General features: G+C 38.6%; 1 protein-coding gene across 1 annotated transcript in view; it reads left to right on the top strand.

Moving 5' to 3' along the window:
• Positions 1–4968: 4968 nt before the first annotated feature.
• adcy7 (adenylate cyclase 7) overlaps positions 4969–24495 on the top strand; it is a 38615-nt gene continuing 19088 nt past the window's right edge. Inside the window, exons 1-9 of the mRNA XM_084720886.1 lie at positions 4969–5227; positions 11854–12051; positions 12398–12559; positions 13949–14098; positions 17443–17603; positions 20651–20762; positions 21161–21288; positions 23692–23850; positions 24201–24333. Of these exons, the coding sequence (XP_084577012.1) occupies positions 5063–5227; positions 11854–12051; positions 12398–12559; positions 13949–14098; positions 17443–17603; positions 20651–20762; positions 21161–21288; positions 23692–23850; positions 24201–24333 (1368 nt within the window). The 5' untranslated portion in view covers positions 4969–5062. The remainder of the gene's footprint in view (positions 5228–11853; positions 12052–12397; positions 12560–13948; positions 14099–17442; positions 17604–20650; positions 20763–21160; positions 21289–23691; positions 23851–24200; positions 24334–24495) is intronic.

Genomic DNA, 24495 nt, shown 5'->3' with positions numbered 1-24495 from the left:
CTGGCAGTCCATGCTGCACAGTTTCAGCTATTCATTTTCTCTTGTTGAGAGACTCAGCTCTATTGAAGCGTACATCTCTGTCTCCCTGTTCTCCCAGTTCACTGCTGCAGTTCAGCCACAGGTTTGATGGTTCTGCTCTTCTGCCATGGCAACTCTAAAGTTGGAATATAAAAAGCACCATCAGGGCCAGGAGCTTTAACATCTGGTAAATGAGAGTTTGTGCAGTGTCAAATGGTTGTTTGAACATTTGACAAACACTTTAAATACTGAAGTCCCTGAGTCATTTAACCTCGATCATCCATTTAGGAACATTTTATTAACCTTTACCTTTACCTTGTTGTATTCAGTCACTGAGGCTTTTTTGTGGCTTTGGTACACGATTGCATTTCAGCTTGTTTCTTGGTCATGTTCAGTCTTATCAGTCTGTCAGTCAGTCTGGATGATTAATGTGCTAGTGAGTTTCTAAGAAACTATAAAAATCCATCCAGACATTTAGTCATTAGAACAAGTGTTACTGTAAAAAATCACCTACATGAGAGGCATCACACTGAAAGAAATGGCCCATTGTTCCTTTGGAATTTCTTTTAAGTAAGAAGGTAGATAAGTAGATAGAAAGGAGAGGCAGCTTCCTGTGGTCCATCGATAAGTAGTTCCCTTGAGGTCTACAGTAGATGTGATAGCAGCTTTCTTGTTCTCACACAGTCTTGGTTGCACGAACAAAGATACATTTAATCTAAGATTAGTTCTAATCAGAGTTTACTAAAACTAGGTTGAAAATTATTAAACCCAGAGTTAAAACTGGAAGAGTGTAGAGTGCAGATCCCCACCAGGAAACATATGTTAAAGAACCTGCTGCGTTGCCTCCACAACTGCTTGATGCAAGCAGAGGAGATTTGCAAAGTTCTGCCAACGTTAACATCACCCCGTATATATTTCCAAACTGAAGCAGTCGTTGATCACTTGTGGCCTCTAGTGGTCAGTTAAGAAGAGTGAGCAGTTAGCTGTTAATGGTCATATAAAACAGAGCAGTGAAAATTTCTGCCTTACATTTGATGTCATAATTTTATCCTATTAGATATTTATGTGTAATTGTGTCATAATTAGTGTGTAAGTTGAAAGTTTGAAGAAATTCCATGAAGGCGCTCTTGAGAAATTATGTTCACAAGAATGGGATAAACTGAAAAAATAATGGCTGTGGCCATGGCTGTTGCCAGTGTAGAGCCATAAAACAAGTTTATTCAAGATTTTTCAAGGAATCTGAATCACAGAGGTCCTTCAGCATAGTGTCGTGAATGTGCACAAAAAATAAGGCTGATCGGTCCTGTAGTATTTGAGATTCACTGCGGACAAGTTGCAAGTCCGTTGCCTTTGTGCACTCATGCATGTAAGCAGTCGCATGATTGGGATAATTAAGCAGAGCTCTGTTGCAAAATTGAAATTCTTCTCAATCTCCTTATTTTCCTCAATCCAACTACAAAGACAGCCATTTAAATGTTCAACTAAGTGCAAGTTTAAAGTTAATCCTGGATCACAGTTTAAATCAGAGTTTGAAGTGTGCAACAGAAGTAAATGTTATCTTGGTTTAGACTACAAACTAAACTGAGGTTTAAATTGAATCTTTCTTAATTTTAAGCTGGTTCAAAAAATGGTGTAACATAAACTTGAAGCTGAACAGTGATTTAATTGGAAAGAATCCTTTTTGGTGCAACCCAGCCATACTGAACTGTCCCTGTTTTGGTTTTCACTGTGTCATGCGTAAACTATCCCTAAATATGCCAAACTGGATTCTTCCTGCATTTTTTTCTTGAGGCTCAACAGCTTTATTCCTTGTGTTTTGCATGCAGGTGTTGCCAATGCCTTAATGACTATCAAATGAGTCCTTCTACCAGAAATGAACATTCACTTGTATGTAATCATAAAACATACATATGGCTAACATATTTATTGCTGCTTTGTCAACCATTTATCATGGCATTTATCATAATCATGAGCTGAAAAATGTACATCAGTGCTGCATACATTTGCTCCCAGGTTTAAGGCATTTTAAAGGTACGTAGAATAAATGATTCTGCCAGTGTAAACAGCCTGTAAACATCCACTCAGGGTTCCCTTGTTACAAGTCAGCTGGTTCTTATCAATGCAACAGGAGGACATGATCCCCCACCAGCATGATGTGGTTTGTTTTACATCCCTTCTCTCCGTCTTCCTTTTACTGCCCTCAGACTGCCTGTGGTGTATTATGTGAGGCTGGGGAAAGCCGGCTGGATGCTGTTCCATCCAGCAGTAGCAGTGAAAGGGAAAGTTAAAAGTGGCTGTAAACTGCTAGTGGGTCAGTCATGACACTGCTCACTGTGGCAGTGCATTTTATCACTACAAGATGGAAGTATTGTGGCTTCACTTACACACAATGCCACAGGTGTGTGTGTGTGTTTGTGTGTGTGTGTGTGTGTGTGTGTGTGCGTGTGTGCGTGTGTGTGTGTGTTTTGTCCTTTTTCTCTTTTTATGGCACGTAGCATCTGTCGCTGTTGCTATGTGAGGTACAAACATGAAGCACTGCCTCATACACACACTGCACACAGCAGTATTAGGAACTGGAGGAAATTAGGTTTCTATTGACAGTGGTGCGAAGTTCACGTTGTTTCCATTGAGCTTCAAGACAGTGTCTTCCTCTCTTCCAAATGAAAATATGGAGCGCTTATTAGCTAGAACTGGACAGTAAGGCTACGTGCAAATTCTTCCATCTCTAGTTTTTGAGCTATAGGTTTTCCAATCTCAGCATTTTCAGAGGAATAGCAGTAGGATTTATCACTAAAATGCAGCCATTAGCTCAGCTCCACTGCTCCTGCCCTTTCTGTCTCTGCTCTGGTGTCTATGGATTATATGTTGTGATTATCAGTTCTGCTTGCCGCTTGAGCAAAGGACTCTAATTGTTTGAAGAAATATCCTCAGTGTGTGTGTTTGACAGAAGCTTCCCAGCATCTTCTCTTAGACTCTGTAATGTAACTACAACATGGTCCCTCACTCAGCAAGCAATAAGTTGTATTGGTCTTAGACACAGAGAGGATAAATGGTTCATTTTACAGGTTTTGCTTTATGTGTACAGTTGAGGGTACTTAAACTTAAGATGCTTACATTATTTTGAAATTGCTCTTCCTTCAATTTCCGGTGTGAGAATGATGATTAGGTAATCAAAGACCATCATCTTCTGATTTACAATCAGTAGACCTTTTTCACAGCAGTCACTGTGAGATGAAATAGGGTTAATTAAGTTTCTTTGGGTTAATTAAGGTTTTCTTTGGTTTGTGCGCCTCTTGTCTATGGACCTATGTTGTGTGTTAGTTCAGCTGGGGCCAAATAAAGTGGTTTGTGTTGCTTGTGGCTGTGTAGAAGTTCATTCCACGATGTTGTATTGTTCAGTAAATGCCTCCAAAGCAACAGTTCTCATTAGCAGTGCGGCCCATCATTATGGCTGCGTTCTATGAAAGGTCTGGCCGAACTGAGCCAATACCCCAGGGTAAACAGAGACAGGGCTTTCTGGACTGTGGAAATTGTGGAGTTCAGGTATGAATAAGTATGTGCTCATCAAAGGATCTGGATATTTATGTCTCACTCTCACAGTACTCCCAGTGAGTCATATGAGATGCCCGATTACATTCTAGCTTTCTCAGAAGTTACAGGCAGGCTCAGTTCCATTTCAGAAGTTACAGGAAGGTACTTTTCCAGATCAGTTGAGCCAGTTTTTTGTTGGGTATACCTATAAAAAATATTAATATAATACTATGATAGAATGTTGCATGGATGTCAAAGCCTCCACAGTGTTTGCTTTCGGTGCAGATGCTGCTTTAAGTCTTAAAATGTCTTAATTCTTATTATGACAGGATTAAAAATTGATTAGAGTTATAAATATTACTTTTATAAATTTGCATTTGCATTAAGTTTTTTTTTTTTTTTTTTTTAAATGTGTTCTTGGAAATAATTTGCATTGATCACGCTATAACAACAACAAATCCAAAGCAACATGGAGCCAGTTACCACTAGCCTAGTGTAAACTATGCAGCCTGATCAGAATTTATTAGAGCACACAGCTAGTGTGTCGCAATGTGGTATATGGGCTGTCAAGGCATCTCCTCCCATCAAAAAATACTTATTTCTGTAAGGAGTAAGTTAAAATATTCTCTATAAATGTACTTTCATCTAATATGGTTAATTGCAAGTTCGGTGACATCTGGCTTGAGAACAGTAGATTTAGTGCTTGGTTGAAGCCTGTTGAAAAAAAACAAATCTGAAACCCACTGCATGTGAAATATGACTTATATTAAGAAAGAAAGAAATATGTCTTAAATTGCATTTATAATGGAAAAAATATCAAATTTAACATGTTCAAACCAGAAGAAATCCTTACACTGTTTGTCTTTTTTCTTCATGTGCCTCTAAGGAGTGAAGCTTCCGACCTCACTGCTCCATTACATCCCAAAGCCTGGTGGGATCACTGATGACCTTTGTTGCTGCCCTCACCAGCTCCTGTTTTCCTCCTGCTCTTCCTCCTTATCCCTCTCCTCCCCTTTCTTAAACTCCCCTCCCCCTTTGTGTCTCCCAGCCCTGGGCTTATTACTCAAACCCACTGAAGGGAGCAACACAGTAGCTGGCAGAGGATGAAGCGGGTCTGCCTGCCAACACCAGACAGAGGATAGAAGACACAAAAGGACTAGAGAAGGGGAGGGAATCAGAGAGAGACAGAGGACGACTAGTGGAGAGAGCTACGACGAAGCTGTGAGAGAAGCAGCAACAACATTCAAGATGCCACGCAGAAGGAAAAACATAAGTTTCACTTGAACATCATGAGCTAGCAAGGGGACCCTAACAGATCTAGAAGTGTGGGCTACTTCTTAACAAAATTCTGACACACACACACACACACACACACACACACACACACACACACACACACACACACACACATACACACACACACACACACACACAAAGTTGTGGAGACACGCACTCCTACTGCTACTGGGACTCCTTGTTAACACATGATATGTCTCTGTAAGAAGTGTGAGCCATGCCAGCCAAGGGGAAGTACCTGTTGAACAACCAGGAGCTGAAACAAGATGCACTATACTGCAAATTCTCTTGCAACAGCCAGTATCAGCCACTGGTACTCCTGCTGGGCCTCTCCATGTTCGCCTGTGGAATCCTTCTCATCCTCTTCTTTGCCCTTCAGATGGTGAGTCTTCATGTCCATGTGTTTGTTAAAAACTGTGAGAAACTTTGGTTGTATTGCTATTTTAGGTTACCAAATGAAAATGTTTGAATGACTTATATTACACAGAATTTTTTTTTTTTTATTTTCCCGTGAGCCATTGTTAAGCATTGAGGTCTTTTGTAATAAATGGAAAAAGGTATGTAAGGTGTGTTTTCTTCACTGTACAGAAAACATATTAACCTGTGCATTAAACTCTGAAGGTGTATCATTACCACACTAATCAGCAGCCATTGTTGAGGCAGTGGAGTGATTGGTCATGGACCAGTGGTTCTTGTGAACCTCCACACATGAATTATGGTTACCTTCTTGAGATTATTAATTGTAGCTTTTAAAGTTAGCACATTTGATAATTTCTCTGGACAAGTCCAGGAGCCACAATTAATGCTTTGCTGTAGCAATTTTAATGGAGCCAATTTTATTATTAAACTTGTTTTAAACAGCCAGTGTCAAATCCAAAGTGTGAACTGTGTAACTGTAAGTCAAAACACCTGTGAGTGGAAAAATAACATTAACAAACCAGAAAGGAGTACTTTTTTCTGTGTCTATGTGCCCAAGATTTTCATGGAAGCAATTCACAGGGCAAAAATCACACATATAATGCTATGCATTTTCCTGTTATCTTTGCCTGCTTTCAAGAGGATAGTTGGCACAAAGAAAAGTTTTGACATTTTATCAAAACACAGTTTTTGACTGTTTTCACCTCATGGACAAATGAATGTTACAGTAATGCACAGTAATTAGAGGAGAAATAAGACCCTAGCATTCAAAAATTAGTACTACAGTCCAAATAGCAAGTTGGAGCCATAAATGGTATATTAAATAGGTTGAAGTGACTTGTTTAATTGCCCCTGCCCCCTCCTCCCCACCCTCAAGGCTTGGGCAGGTTGCTTTCAGGTCTTACTAGCCATTATAGACATCTAGTCCTTCTAAAAGACAATTGTTTATTAACATATTAAGATATTAAAAGAGAATTAATGATTTGACACCAAACTTTCATAACGCTTAAGTGTAGACTAAATTTGGGTTTCATAAGAAAGATGAGAAACGCTCCTGCAGATCATTTATGCAAAATGTGTTGGACAGAGGAGAACAGAGCCACGAGTCTGACCCACAGAGACGTCATGTCACTGTGAGAGCAGGTAACACTTCACTGTTCCTCCACACTAATCAAAACCACAGCACTCTTCATATGAAACAGAGCAGCAGATCATTTTACTGCAGAAATACTGATATTTTAAACAGTTTTAAATTTTCTCATTTATCTCATTTACACATGAGACAAATAATAAGATATAAACATCACTGTAATGTCTCCTTCTCTCTGTCTCTACTGTTACTATATTTAGTAAAACTATCAGGACTTTTTGGCAACTTACGGCACTCTACAAATGTAGCATTAGTTAAATCAAAATGTAAAGACTGACACACTGCATTGTCTTGTATTGCATCGTATCGTATTGTATTGTATCGTATCGTGACAGCTGAATCGTATCGAACCAAATTGTTGGCCACTTAAAGATTTATAAAATATATTGTATCGTTGAACATGTATCAAGATACGTATCGAATCATCTCAGTCAGTGAGATACACACCCCTACTGGACCTGTAAAGCTATATTCATATTTCTCCTCAAGCTTATAACAATGACAGCCTGAATGTTATATTTACATACCAGCCCTGGTAATTATAACCCAGACCGTGGTTACATTAACAGTGAACCTCTCTTTTTCTCTCTCCTGGCATGTTGTATGCTTTTGACAGCTAATTGAGGAAATTATGCCAGATAAGCAAATTAAAGATCACCTATAGAATTATCAGCTAAGCTGCTCTAGATAAGAAAACAACATTTTCCAGCCACCATGTCTGCTATTAATTGGTTAATTGTAGCCTGGCTGACTTTTGAAATCAATACTGATATTGATATATTGAAGTTTAAAAAATATAATAAAGATATAATAGCCATTAGTTTTATTATTACATAAATACATAATATAAACAATCTTGATACAGATACCTTAGATTTTTTTTTTTATTGTGGCCAAGATACTTACAAAGCTTTGATGTGCAGCTTATATTGTGAGAATTGCACAGACCATAGCACAGAAATTACTTGGAACGTGAAATGCAAATAGTAAATGACCATGATATTGTCCCACTGTATTGAAATACAGTGTACAAAAGTATATACATCAGAAATTTAGCTGTATCAAAACACCCTGCGAATGACTTCACAGCCTGATAGCATTTGACTGTCACTTTGATGATGGAGAGAGGATTCAATGAGTTGAATAGTGTACAGGGACTAATGTGGCACATTAGGACAGCAGCAGTAGCCCAATGTTTAGAGAAGCAGGATGTGGATGGATGGTCAGTCTGAATCTCTAGATTGGCTGTGTAAATCTGACAAATGAAAAACTCTCTCCTCTCCCTCGACAGCTACTTGAATAAAGCACTTAACTCCCCTTCACTACCAGTGCAGCTGCCCAGAAGTGTGAATGAGTGAGTGATTGTGTAACTGTTTGAATGTGAAGGAGGATATCTCTGAAATAGACTCAAAAATAGCCAGTGCATATTTCAGTTGCTTTCCCTAGATTAGAAAAGAGGACTGGCTAGAAATGCATCTTTCAGACAACATCAGGGACGTGTTTAATAATGCTAATGATGCTGTTCTCTGTCAGGAAATTGTCTCACCTTTCTCTACGGAGGGGTTAGAGGCCAAGGTGAGCTACAGAACAGTAGCCCTGGAGCTGGTGGGGCTTCAGTTTTGCTTGGAAATACTTCAACAGAATGGATATGCCTGCTGACGTTAAGACTTGAGCACAAGCCTATTCACTGAAGAATAGTCTGTCTGCTAAATACACTACCCTGCTGCACTAATAACCAAAATCATCTTTATAAGCTTTGTTTGAAAACTGAATAGAAGAAAATGACTCCAGAAAGGACTGAGAGAAAATGGTGGTTAAAACAATGTAGTTGTCAAATTGTCGAGAGTGTAATCATGGCTCTGACTGTGACAGGAAAAGGCAGGTATTCATTGACTTGGGCTGATCGGCGGCATGCTGTTGATTTTGGCATTATGGCAGGTAGCAGAGCAGTCAGTCAGACCAGCAGTTCATATAGTGAACTGACAGCTTCTGTCACCAGAGATTATATTACTTTCCCATGTTGGAAAAACCATCTTAACCTTCCTTCTATTGTGTTGCTGCTGACTCTCTGGCACGCTGCCGTTCTCTCGTCATTGTGCTTGCCTACATAGATCTTTAACTCTCGCACAGTCCTTTGAAATGGCTCTATCCTCTCGTGTACATGCCCATGTGTGTACTCTCATATTGGGTTATGTCTTGCTCATAAACATTCTCACACAAAATTGTTTGTCCTGCAACGTTCTTGCTCATTTTAGTTACTCCTTGATGTAAATTGTGACATTAAATCTGCAAAATTCACCCACTTGCTTTCTCGCTCATCCACTCCCTGAACATGCCATCACTCACTCACTTCTATTGCTTTTTTCCTCTTTCTTCCCTGCTCTCTTCCTACACGTACACAGTTGCCAGGGGTACAGAAGAGTTCAGAGAAAATGTTTGGATGGAGCTTGTATAACGCAGTTGTTAAATGCAAAGGAGGGGCAGGGTGCCTGTCAGGGGGTGGCTACCAGTGTCAGAAAGTCACTGTCAACTTATATAACTCCTTTCCAATTGGCACCGGATGAAGAGCAATGCTGAGAGGAAAACCGACTCTGCCGATGTTCCAAGTGCCACTCGTGGCCCCAATCACAGGCCAGGATTGAATGGAGAGTTGGTATTAAGCAGCCTTTTGTTTTGGTTCTCAAAACTGTATCTAAATATAGTGAGTCTGTATGTTTCTGTGAGAGGATGACTGTGGAGTATATATTTCATACAAGATGTAATTTCTTCTTTCAGTTTTTCATTTTTCAGCTACTGTGGCTTTGACACCTGCCTTTGTTTACTATAATTGCTTATAACTGTAATGATCTGTTAGCTGAGGCATTCTTCACTGTTTAGCTCATTAGATACATCCATCCCAGCTTTTTTCACTTGCCTGTTTAGTACTAACTGACATGAATTACATATGTTACAGTGTTTCAAACTATTAGGAATTTGCAGTATTACTGCAGGAACATCATACCGGTAGGGCTGCACAGTTAATCAAAAATATTATCGTAATTGCAATATGGCCAATCTAAATCATGGAACCCTGCAGTTTTTGATAAAGGAAAAATGTGTGACAAAACAGCATTACAGTAAAATCCTGTAGTACTGTAGAGATGTCCTTACCTTCAAATCTTATTCTCCAGTTACAAAAAAAAAACAAACATTTGTTTGGTGCAGACCCCAACAAATGTCACATCATCTTGGTTTAATAGTATTTTTCAGTGAAAATGAAAATTGTGATGCAAAAATAGCACATAGTATATTCTACCATTGAAATCACTGTCTATCACAGTAATCACAGTGTTTTTTGTCTTTTTCCCATATCATGCAGCCCTACATTCTGGCAGAAACCACAGGAGCATTTCCACATTTAGTGTAAAGGAATAATGGACATACAGAAAACAGCACAATGTAAATATTACTGTTTTATGTAATATTTATGTAAAGAATGTTTTTATGAGTAAAGACTATATTGACATCAAGAAATAAAAGTAATGTCATAAGTGGGAATCATAAATGAAAAGTGTGCAAATACTATAGAAGAGTCCATCTGGTTTCATGGGAGTTTTTTAGTCCTTGTTGTACCAGCTTCAGACATTACAGCTGTGTCTGTTCATGTGGTTTCAGTTCCTATTCATATAGAATAATTGTTCTTTTTCCGCCTACAAAAAGGTTTTGTCAAGACTCACAGCTACATAGGGAGTAGAAAGTGCTTTAGTTGAGATCTGGCCTTTTCCAATGCTGCCATGGTAACCAGAAAGCTCAACATACAATGCAGAGATGGCCTTCAGTGAGCAGAGATCTATTAACACTGACTTTGTGTGTCTGTCTCACTCTTTAGCGCTCTTTTAACCCCTTGTTTCCTCTTGTGCTCTACCTCCGATACTACTTTCTCTCCCACTCATGTCAAGACAATCACACACACGTGTGTACATTTGGACAAACATGTTGCTTCATTGTTTGTATTTCCATGCATAACTCACACACACAGATATTCACACAAACAAAGACACATGCATGCAAAAGTGTTTCCTTTAACACAAATACAGAATATTTTTCCCTCGTGCTTGCTTCTCACTGTACAGTAACTCAATCAGGAAGATGGTGGCCTGGAGCAAACAGGACATGATGCAGAAACAGATGTGAAGGAAGAACTCCTAAGCCCCAATGCTCTGGCTGAATATCAATGACTCTCAGGAGCATCTTATGTTTATCTAAAACCTCAGGTTTACTTTCAGAGAGCAGATTAATTAGCCGTACAAGCAATAAACTACTGATTAAAGAGGATAAGCAAGTGTGCAGGCATTATATTAATTTAACAGTATTCAATTATGTACACAGAGGGGTCGACAAAATATCTTGCTCATCATACAAAAAAATTGCAAACACGTGGCAGGATATCAATTTGCTGAGGCCCATTATTTTGGTTTTGCCTTCTGTTGAAACTCATAAAGGTGTTGATTAAAACTGATGCACTTGTTTGAGGGTGTAGCTTATAGTGTAAAGCAAACATCCTGCACGCTGTTTCAGTCAGTAATTTTTGACGCCGGAGCTGAACTGAGGTCTTGAATGAGCACTTGAATCTTTTTTTTTTTTTTTTAATAGTTTTAGTACTTTTGATAATAGGAAATGTTAGCATTGTATTGTTTTTATACTTGTGGTATTGAAAAAGTATTGTTACTACTGTATTGTTAGATACTGTTGAAAGTCTTACTTCTAATACTAGTAGTATCTTATGAAATACCATTGCATAATGTCAGGCCATTCTTGTGCTGCTCCCACCCTTTCTATGTACATTAAGAGAATTTCACAAAAGCGTGATGGACTCTACTCTTTTTGGACAACATATTTTAGATATTCTCTGTACCAAATGTTTATACTGAACGGAAATGAAATGAAAATGAATTGAAAACTTTTAAATCCATTTTGAAAAATATGGAGACAGAATCATTGAGGTGTTAATGTTTAAACTGATATTTTGGATACATGGCTTGTACTGCACTTTTATTCTTTGGTGTGTTGTTTATTGTAACACTGTTTGTTTTGTTTTGTAACTGTTTTAATCATTTGTTCTTATTTTGTACTGTTGCCTGTCTTGTCCAGGACTCCCTCTAAAAAGAGATTTTGAATCTTAACTGGATCCTTCCTGGTTAAATAAAAATTAAGTAAAATAAATATATAAAAAAAATCCTGTGCATGCAAAATACAAAATCAAATGCATGTCAACAGTTCATAGTAAAGAGCTCACAAACAATAGGACTCATTAAACACAGGGAATCTACAGGAAAAGCAATTGTAACAAATTAAACCCTCGAATGAACTGACTGAAAGATATATCCTATGACTAAGACATGATGTATTACTGTAATTAAAAGTGTGTTTATTTTTCTCTTCCTCCCTTGCTGCCGGAGCAGAGTGCAGTGCAACACTGCGCCTTTGTGAGCGTGGTGAGTGGCAGCCTGTGTGTGTTTCTGGCCGTGTTTGTACTGGTGTATACAGAGATGCTCTCTCAGAGGTGGAGGCGTCTGCTGGGCCTGATCGTGTGGGCCACACACCTCACCATGGGCTACACCTTCATCTTCAGCGGCCCCATCATTCAGCCTTGGGACCAGGTAACCTCACCTTCCACTAGCAGGGTTCATATTAAGGTTATATTTTTGTTGCAAGTGATTTTTATAGTATGATCCTCCCGGGTCACACAAACTTACAGCCATGGAAATCATACATTTCTAATATCTGCATGACAAATCATTTAAAAACTTGCATTGGTTAGTCAAATCCTCTAGTTTGTCTATAATTTGCTATAATTTGCAGATAATATGTTTATAATGTGTGTTATATGGTAGGTATTCCTTATGCCAAACAACATATATCTCCTCTTTGTGTAAGTATTCTCCAAGTTTTATGAGATGTGTGATTACTCAGAATCTTGAAATAATGGACCCTTCATGTTCCCAGGTGCCTTTCTTCCTCTTCATCATCTTCACCGTGTACACGATGCTGCCCTTCCAGTTGTGGTACGCTGTGGTGCTGAGCGTCATCTCTTCACTGTCCCACATCATGGTCCTCACACTGCGCCTCACCATTCACAATATACCACCTCCTTACCTTGCCAACCAGGTAAAACCAGTCAGATGAAAACTGTGCTGTGGTAGAAATGCTGCCGAAGGCCAAAGCAATCTTATGTATGAAGTTGCAGTTCAGTTTTTTGTGAAAATATACTTTATTATGAAGATTAACCAAACACTGACTAGACTAGACTTAATGTAGGCAATAATTAGACAATACAACTTTACAATGAAACCAAGATTTAAGACACTAACACTGAAACTGTGGGAGGAAATACTGATGTTGAACATATCCCCATGAATAAAACATGGACAGTTATTTTAAAAGATGACATGGTATATAAACCCCCATATTGGACCAATTTGTATTGGGGGACTTTGTATATGGTACTCAAACAATCATAAACAGGCAGATAGACATTTTTAAATCTAAAGTGGTTGTTTTAATGGTGAAGATAATCAATACATAAACAAACAAATATGTTTTCACAATATAAAGCTAAAATTAAAGGGGAAATTAGTAATAAATCATAAAATGACTATAATGTGTCATCAGAGATTAAGGAAACATGTTAAGTTGAAATACTTCACTTGACATGAACACAACAGCTGCGGTGTCTTCCTTTGAAATTTACATTCCGGACCGGAATAACTGTTTTGCATGTCTGTTTCACATTAATGCAGTTCAAATCAAAGCTGAATTTTTGCAGAATGAGTAAGTGTCTGTTTATGAGCCATAAGAAATAATTCTTGTAATTGACAGACAATTTATAATAATAATAATAAATAATAAACTTTATTTATATAGCACTTTTCTTAACAAGGTTACAAAGTGCTGTACAGAAAAAAAAAAAAATACGAGCAGCTGAAACAAAGAAAGAAACAGCAAGGAAAGCAACACACCATAAAAGCACAAGGAGATAAAAATGCATAAGGTAAAATCACATCACAAGTACAGAGATAAAAATTGTTTAAAAAAAAAAAAAAATTAACCAAGCCAGAGCAGTGTGGGAAAACCAAATGACTTGTATTAGCAGTTTGCAAAAGCTTTCCTATAAAGGAAGGTTTTGTTATAGTTAGAAACAGCTGATCAATGTACAGTGGGGCACTCATTGTCGCTTGTTATTATCAATTTATGATGCTGCATGCATCCTGGGCTCCTGTGGGGCTCCTGCAGCCTGCCTGTCTCTGCTGTGTCCTGGGAGGACGGTGGAGATGTATATTAAGATGTATATTAAACAAGATTACAACCTATTTGATATACAGTCTTTAGCCCCAACTCACTAGTTGGACTGCTGTACTCATTCTTAAATGTGCATTTTGCTTGTTTAAAACACTTTGAATGGTCTGATACAAAAAAATAACAAACAAATAAAAGTAAAGCCAATAACTAGTTTCTCCATTTGAGCTCTAACATCTACTACTGTGTCTGTTTCTGTAGCTGCTGTCCAACGCAGTGGTGTTTCTTTGTGGCAGTATGGTGGGCGCGTTTCATAAGGTCCTGATGGAGAAAACCCTGAGACAGACCTTTCAAGACACTCTGATGTGCGTGAGCATGCGGATGAAGCTGGAGATTGAAAAAAGACAACAGGTTAGTGTGACACATTGGCTATCAAAGACTAACAAATGATAACAAAGAATAGTTAGACTCTGTGTGAAACCTTTAAATATGAAAGTCTACAGAATGTTACCAAACCTTTCAAAGTTTGGCTCCCTACGTCACTGGAAGTATTCTTAAACCAAACAGATTCATGTTGGATTATTTTATACATTTGTGTAGGGCTACAACCAGTGATTATATTCATTGTCAATGAATCTGTCACTTATTTTCTTTAAGTTGTGTGGTCTATAAAATGTAAAAAGAATTCTGAAAAATTGCTTTCAATTTTTTTTGTAACTGAAGATGATGTCCTCAAATGGCTTGTTCTGTTCACAGGTAAAATGTAAGTTCAGATGTAAAATCACTACAGGGTGCCTCCCATCACACATTTGGTTGAATTAGGCCCACACTAGACCCATATACAGTGGTGATCCATTACGAGAATTATTATTTATTGAAAATTTGGATGGTATACCACATTTTCATTAGAGTGAAAGGAAAAGTGTTCTGTATGTTCTGTGATGATCATTTTAATGTCTTTATTTTACTGCATTTTATTTTAGTAACCTCACTGACTGGAAACACTACAGACAAATAATTAAAATAGGTCATCAGTAATTTTTATTGCCATAATCTTAGAGTTTTATTCCATCTTTAAGCTTTGCCTTTGGCTGCCCTCATGTTGACTCTCCCATGGATGTTTTCACTGAGACGAACAAATCCTTCTCAAATTAGATTTCTCTGTGATGCCTTTTAAATTAGATGCATCTGTGCTGACTTGCATTGACTTCAGAGACATTTTTAAAACAAATTTTCCCCTTTTGTCATTTGTTATGACTGTTGCTTAGCGCGGGACATAAAACGTGCTGACAGGGAAGCTGTTGTGTTGCCTAGCAGGACAGAAAGGAATGATATAATCGTTAACATTTAAACCTCCTGTTGTATTTGAATTGAGCTGGAAAGTTGAGTTTGCCAAAGAGAACAGAGACATAATAGCATGGTGGAGGAAGCTCCAAAACTGCTCTGAATGGGGAACCAATGAGGAGCTCACATTGTGTTCCCACATTAATTTCAGCAGCCCAGTGTGTTGATGTTTCTTGGCAGAGTGTGAAAGACGTCAAAAATGTCTTTTTAAACTGTGTGACGTCAACACTCCTCTTTGAAACCAACACTAATGAAATTCTCTTGAACACTGCTGACACCTCCACACTGACTGCTTCCCCATAAATCCAAGTAAATGTGTGTTACTGCACAGATTTGGTGACAGCACAGTTTTTTCAAGGTAATTATTTAAAGTAATTTTATTGATTTAGAAATAAAGGACTAGTAGATGGCACTTACATTATATCATGTGACACAGCCTGCAGCTGCCCACCTTCATCTATAAAATGGCCACTTTATGAGAGGTGGGTTTTTATGTTTCAGACCTGGAGAAACTAAACGGGTCATTTGAACCCTGTAAGAGGTCAGCCACAGTGAATGGGAGCAGTTCAGGTTGCAGCAGAGAGGAGCGAGTTCACACACACACACACACAAAACACATTCTTATAAACAGACAGAAACTCACAAAACACAAAATTCATGTGTATTTAACCATCTTGACCTGTCCCACATTTTGTGCAGACACAACCTGATTTAAAAAAAAAAGATTAAATTTACATGGTTTTGGTTTGCATGCACTAACTCGAAATGTCAGTTTTTAGATTTTTAGATATATTTATTTTTGTTTTTAAAATTAATTGAAAAACTGAAACACTGGAATGTTTTTAGTCAAAACATATTGAACTGTCTTAGTAACCCTCCAAATTAAGTTAAGGTGCAATTTCATTATTTTGAGTCCTTGAGATGCCTCTACTGTCTGGAGAGTGTCCAGAAACACTCAAGGGAAATAAGAGGCTCGTGATAGCACACTTGGCGTTCACTAAGGGCCACTTGGAAAATTCTGACATGTTAAAGCAGAAGATCCTGGGGTCTGATTAAAATACTCTGAACTTTTGCTCTAAGGCAAAGCACTGTGTCAGACCAAAAATGGGCACAAGTCAGTGGCCATATAACACCTTGCATACCATGAATTGTGGTACTGGTAGTATCATGACAAAGGAGTGGGGGTGGATGGATACTGGAGACTCTGCAGGAGTTATTTCTAGTATATTATTTTGAGGACAACCTGTAATCCAACAGGACAATGACCCGGAGTATACAGCCAAATGAGCACCAGAATGGCTTCATAACAAGACTATGAATGTCTTTAAGTGGCTTGGCTGAAGCCCAGAACTAAATCCCTTTGAAATAAAACATTGAACTAATCACACACACTCCTCATCCCACCTGACCTACCTTGTGCAAGTATAATAGAAAGAGTAGAAAAAAGGAAATGACAAAATCCAGACTTTATTGGCTGAAATACATATTAGTGACTCACAAGCTTGTTACTTGAATACCTGTTTCAATATGTCATTTATATTTCATTTTCAAGCACAGTTCACAGTTAAACAAAATATGTACTTTTGTCAGAAAAAAACAGTGTAATTGTTTTGAATTCACTTTGCAACACCACACATTGTGAGAGAGGTTAAAAGAAATTAATACTTAAGCAGTATGTTCTTATAAATAAATACTAATTTATTCATACATACAGAAACATCTCTCTGTCTTTCTCATAGACCTACACATTGGTGCAAGCATAGTTTGGTCACATATGTTAAAATTTGTTGTGTATTTGTTCTCTTGTACGTTCATCTCTATTTTCATCCATTGGTGTATTCTAAAGCACTTTGTGGTGACTGTGTGTGTATCTGACTGTAAGAGCGTTTCGTAGATAAATTTAACAAGCCTTGACTTAGCCGGTGTGGTCAGGTAATCTAACCTAATGCCGCTCAGGTGTTATGAAGAGGGATAAATCATTTCTTGAGAAGTTGCCTCTTCTCATTTCTGTCTTAATCAAGCCATTGGACTTTGAACACTCCTCAGACCTGTGGTTAATAATACTGGCAGAGTCTGGGATATTTTTTCCACTTTGCCATGTTTACCATTACTTGGATATGATGGCTTCTTGAGACAGGAGTTCATAGCAGGATGTTAATGAGTGAGATGTTGATGAGGTGGGTCAGAGAGTCCAGAGTGTGTGTGTGTGTGTGTGTGTGTGTGTGTGTGTGTGTGTTTGCTGTTTGCAGGTCTGCCTTTTTTCATTTCAGGGTCTTACCACTGAACACTGTATACTGAGTGTGACAATCTAATGAGACTAATTTCCTGTCTCACCTACATTGCACTTATATAACTAATTATGTGTGTGTGTGTGTGTGTGTGTGTGTGTGTGTGTGTGTGTGTGTGTGCAGGAGAACCTGCTGCAGTCTGTGCTGCCAGTCTACATCTCCATGAAGATGAAGCTGGCGATCATGGAACGCTTACAAGACTGTAAAGACAAGGAAGAGCAGCAGCGACTCGTCAAAGATAACAACTTCCACAGCCTATATGTCAAGAGGCACGAGAATGTCAGGTAACAATCACCAAACACCTTTAAATACATGGAAAGCCATAGATTTTCATCATGTTATAAAGGATCAACTCATTGTGGAAGCATCACTGTACTGGTCAAACTGTGCACTTAAAAGGATGGTAAAAATGTCTGATCACCAATCAAGACCTTTTAAGGACATTCAAAAAACCTTCTACATATTGATGATTTTCTGCAAAGTATTAGAAGTAAATTCACTGTCCTGTGTGAGATTGTAAAAGTAATTGTAAGTGTCTGTGGCCTGAACCTTCACTGCTTACAACTGATAACAGAAGAGAGATTGTTGGACCAGAATCACAGAATAAATTTGTGAAAATGTAAAATAAATCACGTCAGATGGGTTATAACTTATAACCAGTATTGCAGACTTGTAGAAAAAAAAGATTTTATTGTGCATCTGTTTTACTGCTGTCCTCATATTATTTCCAATCTGAAAGGAGACAAAACAGTCTGTTTTGTTAAGTTTGCTATGCTTGCTATGCTTTTATATTTCAAAACTAGGAATGTCTCTTTAATCAGATCTGATTTCACTTTGCAATCTGAACATCACTTCATAAAACATAGAGCAAAAAAAGTGCACACAGAAAGCAGATTTCCCTGTGGCTACTTCTCGTAACGATGGAGATTAGTATGTCTGTTTGTTTTCAGAGCAGTGACCCAGTTACAGCTCTTTGTTTTACGAGGGTTTCATTAATTTAGCAAGTGCTGACAGACATTGGGTCAGCTTAAACTGAACTTTGTCAGATGGCTCTCCAGCTTATTTTTTCAGATTAATGTAGGCAAGATTCAGTGTCTGCCTTACCTCAATAAGGGAACTGCATTATAGTGTTTCTGAAAAAGAAAGCTTAGTTGTGGCTTCCTTGGCATCATTAGTTTTTTAATGCAAATGTTTTTGATTTTTTGTCAGCATTTGCACTTTGAAGGGCAATTAAACTTTAATTGAAAGATGCAATGCTGGAAATTGAAATGGCAATGCAAACAGCTAAACATGCAGAAAGTGGTTGGGCTGTTAATGGTGTCAAAGCAATCTTGTCTTTTAGACACTTTAAATATTAAATTTTTGGTCTTTGCTAATCAAGAGGTCTTTGTGGAAGGCATCAGTCTTGTTCATTTAGGGCCACAGTACAAAAGTGTTGAATGATAGGCTGCACCCCTGACCTATCCCTGTAATTACTCCAGTCAGACCAGTTATTAGCTGCGTTGTGTGTCTCATGTAGCACCTGGACGTTTTCAGTCAGACAGAGGAACAGGGTCAAGTCAGGTGCAGTATCTGTGTCCCTCTGCTGGTCAGCAGACAGGCAGCTGTAATCGGGCCAGGCTGCAACTTTTACCCAGCTAGTGATGTTAATCAGCTAGGTAAAAGTAAGTAAAAGTAATCAGCTGGATTTTATGTATTACATTTAAGTCAAATATTTTTACATTTTGTGAAATCCTTATCCCTGTCAGTTTGCAAAGAAATGTCAGTTCCCATTTAATGTGCATCTCAAATTCAAATTAAATATATGCCATTGTGCTGTAATTTACATGCACAGCATTCATCACAATAACAAACATGTCCAGTAGCTCACTGAGATGAACATAGTGTTCACAGAGACTTACATTGCAGTGGTTAAAATTTTAGTTCCAACTGTGCTGGTCAGGCGCTCTGTGTGTGTTGGGCTCTTGCCAAACTTCCAGCTGTTTTTCCGTGTGGTGTCGGGGTCTTTCAGAGGTCAGATGAGATATCAGAGTCCCTCTGTGGTCTGCTGACCGGCAGCTTCAATTATGCCAAGGCTATGATTCAGCATTGAACCAGACAGATCTTTTTAATCAGTCACTGATCAGGTCTACTAGAGTTTAATGGGAGTCGGGTCAGGAGCTTTCTGCCTGAAATCCTATGTCCCAGTGCAGGGGCCATAATGGTCGTAATAGGTCATAATGGGCTGACAAGGCAGTGCAGAGAAAATCAGGGCCAAATTTGGAGGACACAAATAGTGTAAGCTTTATGGCCCCTAGTGTGCTCCAATCCATTCCATGCTGGTTGATTGCTAACGGTGCATTCAGGTGGTCCTCATCAGTTTGCAAAGTTAACTTACTGATTGAAGAAGTTACTACATGGACAATCTGCTAGTGTTTTTCTGTTAGCAGTCTAGACATGTGGATCACAAGTCATTACTTATAGACAGAAGTTACATCGATATATTACAGTTGCTCACCAGATATTTATTGTGTTGAAATGTAATAAATCAAACCTGAAAGCACCCTTTATGTCTCTGTGAGGTCTCCTTTTTAGGAGAGGTACTATCAGCTAAGCCTGCTGGTCCTTTGCAGGACTCAACCTTTGTGTATGTTGACTTTGTAGGATGCTACAGTCATTGTGTTTCCTCCAGTGTATTGCAAGCCCGCTGGCCTACTGGACCAAAGTTGACTCCCCAGTGGGCCCTTAACATCCAAGAATTTTATTTTCAGGGGATTTATTTTTAAGATGTTTACATTTACATTTACAGTGGGATGGTTCAGTTGTAAACATAGACATAATAGTTGAAACCACATAGCAGATTTTTTCAATTTTAAATGTCAATGAAATGGCGATTTGTTAATCGCCATTTAATTTCTGTTTTTAAAAACACAGTGCACATGGTCAGATTCTTTGTAAAACTCTACTAAAGGTGATGATTTTCAAAATGTGTGTTGCTAAATAACAAATTTATAACAACACATTATTCAGTAATATTTCAACTCTCCACTCAGCTTTTAGCACTGACTTAATGTAGGGCCCAGTGAATCTGTTTTATGGTTTTTTTAAATTCTCAATTCTGCAGTTCTGGCCATGATTATGCCACCAGTCTGTCGCTGACCCATGCAAGGCCCCTGTCAAAAAACATAAGCCACCAGGCCTTACAACTTTAAAACCTGTATTTATTGAATAATAATAACTATCTTGTTTGTTAGATGGGAAAGATTTTATATGTCTGAGCAGACATGTTTTCTGTGGAGATGTGAGTTTGTTTGTGCTAAACTTTCCTTGTATTATTATTTTTTGCTTTCAGTATTCTCTATGCTGACATTGTTGGCTTCACCCAATTGGCCAGTGACTGTTCCCCCAAAGAGCTGGTGGTTATGCTCAATGAATTGTTTGGCAAGTTTGACCAAATTGCCAAGGTGAGTCTTCATTTAGAATTTCTTTATGCTATTATTACTAACAACACTGACCTCTTAAGCTTCAGAGACTGTAGCAGTGATAATATAAAGATTAGAGTATGAGGTTGTGACAGGAAGATTTCAGCTAAACCTCAAACTGGCTGGGAAAATCTGGGTTGGGCAGCTGTACAAGGAAACACTCTCCTCTTATCAAGCCATGAACAAGGCACTTAAACCTCAGTAGTACAAGACTGCGGTTGTATTGAGCGTCTCCCGTGTGTGGGCATGTGTACACTCATATTCTGTCTGTGTGCGTCTCCACATTTTATGCAACAAAGCAGATTTTTAAAGAAGTTGCCTGGTTGCATAAATCTGTATTTTTTATGGCTTCTCCTCTCTTCTTTCTTATTTCCTTATAGGAAAATGAATGCATGAGAATCAAGATCCTTGGAGATTGCTACTACTGTGTGTCAGGGCTGCCAGTCTCTCTGCCTAAACATGCCAAGAACTGTGTCAAAATGGGCCTGGACATGTGTGAAGCTATCAAGTGAGTTTGTGCCAACCTTCATTTTCAACCCTGACTGAAACATACACTACCGGTCAAAAGTTTTAGAACACCCCAATTTTTCCATTTTTTTTTATTGAGAATTATGCAGTTTAATGTCTCATTGCACTCTGAAATGAAAACATAGAACAAATAAACAATAGAAGTTAAAAAATAAATCATGGAATCAATTTATAAACTAAAATGTATTCTGAACTTTTAACTCATCAAAGTAGTCACCATTGGCAGATATAACAGCTGGACACAGTCGTGGCATTTTTTTCTACAATGGAAATCAAATATTATTCAGAAAGTTCTTCCCAACTGTTGCAGAAGTTCCCATAAATGTGTGGCACTTGTAGGTTGCTTTGCTGTCACTCTTCTGTCCAGTTCATCCCAAACCAGCTCGATGGGGTTCAAGTCTGGAGACTGTGTTGACCACTCCGTGTTTTCAAGCTTACTATCTTGTTCTTTTTTCCTAAGGTAGTTCTGGCATAGCTTGGACTGTGTTTTGGGTCATTATATTGCTGTAGGATGAACCCCTGACCAACTAGGCGCATACCAGAGGGTACTGCATGGCACTGCAGAATGCTGTGGTAGCCGTGTTGGTTCAGGGTGCCCCTCTCTCTCTGTACAAGTCACTGACCCGGGATGCCGCAAAACAGCCCCAGACCATCATGCTTCCTCCTCCATGTTTGACAATTGATGTCACACACTGAGGAACCATCCTTTCGCCTACTCGATGGCGTACAAAAATCCTGTGTGATGAACCGAAGATTTCAAATTTTGATTCATCAGTCCATAACACCTTCTCCCAGTCTTCAGTAGTCCATTGGCAGTGTTTCATGGCCCAGGCAAGCCTCTTTTTCTTATGCTGACGTCTTAGCAATGGCTTCCTTGCTGCAACTCGACTTGTCAAACCTGCAACTCGAAGTCTTCTCACAGTTGAAACTGAGACTTGCTTACCACGACCACTATTAAGCTGTGCTTGAAGTTGTTGTCCTGTGAGCCGCCCATCAAGCTGTTGACTCTCAGAAATGTGTCTTGTGATTCTGTTGTGGCTTTGGGTCTGCCAGACCTCTTCCTGTTTGTTTCCCCCAGTTTCCGAGTGCCTTTTGATGGTGAAGGAAACTACTCACTGACACCTTGACTTTCTTTGCTATTTCTCTGTAGGAAAAACCTACATTTTTAAGTGTTATGATGGTCTGTCTCTCTTCCATTGTTACTTGCCTTTTTCTCACCATTTTATAGAAACACACCACTTTCTGCAGTACAATACTGATCAAATAATGCTTGTGAGGGTATGCTACCATAGTGTGTTCAACACTACTTTTATGCAGACAGAGAGGGTTGTAAGGAATCAAGAAAAGTTGGGACACCTGTAGGAATTGGTAGCACCAACTTTTAAGGCTTGCTTAACCTCCATTGCTGCAGAACACCTTTAAGGTGTTAAATAATTTCTTGTTCCCTGAAAAAGGCCTTTTTGTATAATTCTGAAATGTACATTATTTTTCAGTTTTGGGTAACCTTGCCATGTTTTTTTTAACCTCTGTTCTAAAACTTTTGACCGGTAGTGTATAGTGTCTCTCGATGTAACTGTGAAAGAGTTTGAGATGAATTATGTAAATAAACATCTTAAAAGCTATTTGTGGAACCTCTCAGAGAATAGTGCAGTGTATCTGTAATGTTTCACTGCAGAGTGAGTCATTCTCAGTCACGTCTCTAGTTTTGGAAAATACTGTTTTTTGTTACTTAGAAAAATCTTATACATTAATGTGTAGAATTGGCCCACCCCTAAGCTCCACCCCTTTTCCACTCTGGTCCAATGACAGTTGAGCAAGCTTGGTACTTTGATCAGATTTTTGGTCAGATTTCTCCTTTAGGCTAGACTCGTCTGTGTTTTAAAAAAAAAAGAACAAAATTTGAAGACGGTTAAAAGCTGTTGCTAGGGGACCTAGCTAGCTAGCTAGTTAGCTAGCATTTTGTGAACATTACCTATCTTAAGATGTGACCCATGTCGCTTATACAAGGAAAAGAGGAATTTGGTCGAAGTACCAAGCTTGCTCAGTTGTTATTGGACATGTGGAATATGGCATGTTATTTTAAAGCATGTATTACAACTGCAGGAAAGTGTGAGTGAGTTTTGACTTTGCTGTCGTATATGTCTTTTAACCAGGTGTTGAGAAAAGGACTTGAATCGTCTGCAAAGGACAGAAGCGACTTTCCTTTAGTATATTGTTAGAATTGAATTATGTTTTGTTGATATTTCATGTAGACACAAAGGGAAAAGACAGTGGACTATGTTGTGATGTTGTCCTCAGACTGTAAGTGTTCCTTGAAGGAATGTGCATATAGAAACAACCTTCAACAACAATGAGCTGTAGTATTGCTGTGAAACTCCTCCAGGCAGGTACGGGAGGCCACAGGAGTGGATATCAACATGAGAGTGGGTGTGCACTCCGGCAACGTCCTCTGCGGTGTGATTGGCCTTCGCAAGTGGCAGTTTGATGTGTGGTCACATGATGTCACGCTGGCCAATCACATGGAGTCAGGAGGCCTTCCAGGGTGTGTGGTACTATCTTTGTATCTCTTGTGTGTATTTTTGTTTCATATATACACTGTATACACAGTTATGTGTCATATTGCCTTACACAACCATCAAAATAGATGTACACACAACATTTGTTACTACATGATGGGTGACAATAAATGTTATGTCACCATTTTTGCATTTAGCATCATAAATCATTCATCATGGGCCAAACTCTATGACCTCTGCCATAAATTCATAAATTAACTGAATAATTCCAGAAGTAGTATAAGGTATATAGTAGAATAATTACAGAGAAATTTATGTCCTACATGTGCCATGCAAAATATTTGATTGTTTCTCTGGCTCTTTCCCTCACTTTTAGACGTGTCCACATCACAGGGGCGACGCTGAAGAACCTGAAGAAAGCTTATGAAGTTGAAGATGGCAATGGCCACCTCAGGGATCCCTACCTGAAAGAGCTCAATGTCCAAACCTATCTAGTCATTGACCCACGTGTGAGTTCTCTGTTCATCGTATTTGAAAATGCACACTTTGGAGAGAGATTTGAGAGAGTATTGGAAAAAAACCACCTGTTCTTACAAATAATTGCTGGTATGCTCATGAAGCATATGAAAAGAAATATAATTTTAATCATGTAAATCATTTTAAAAACCTGT

The sequence above is a fragment of the Lutjanus erythropterus genome, chromosome 1, assembly GCF_056507025.1.
Source record: "Lutjanus erythropterus isolate fLutEry1 chromosome 1, fLutEry1.hap2, whole genome shotgun sequence".
NCBI lineage: Eukaryota > Metazoa > Chordata > Actinopteri > Lutjaniformes > Lutjanidae > Lutjanus > Lutjanus erythropterus.
This window is presented reverse-complemented; position numbering and strand designations above follow the sequence as displayed.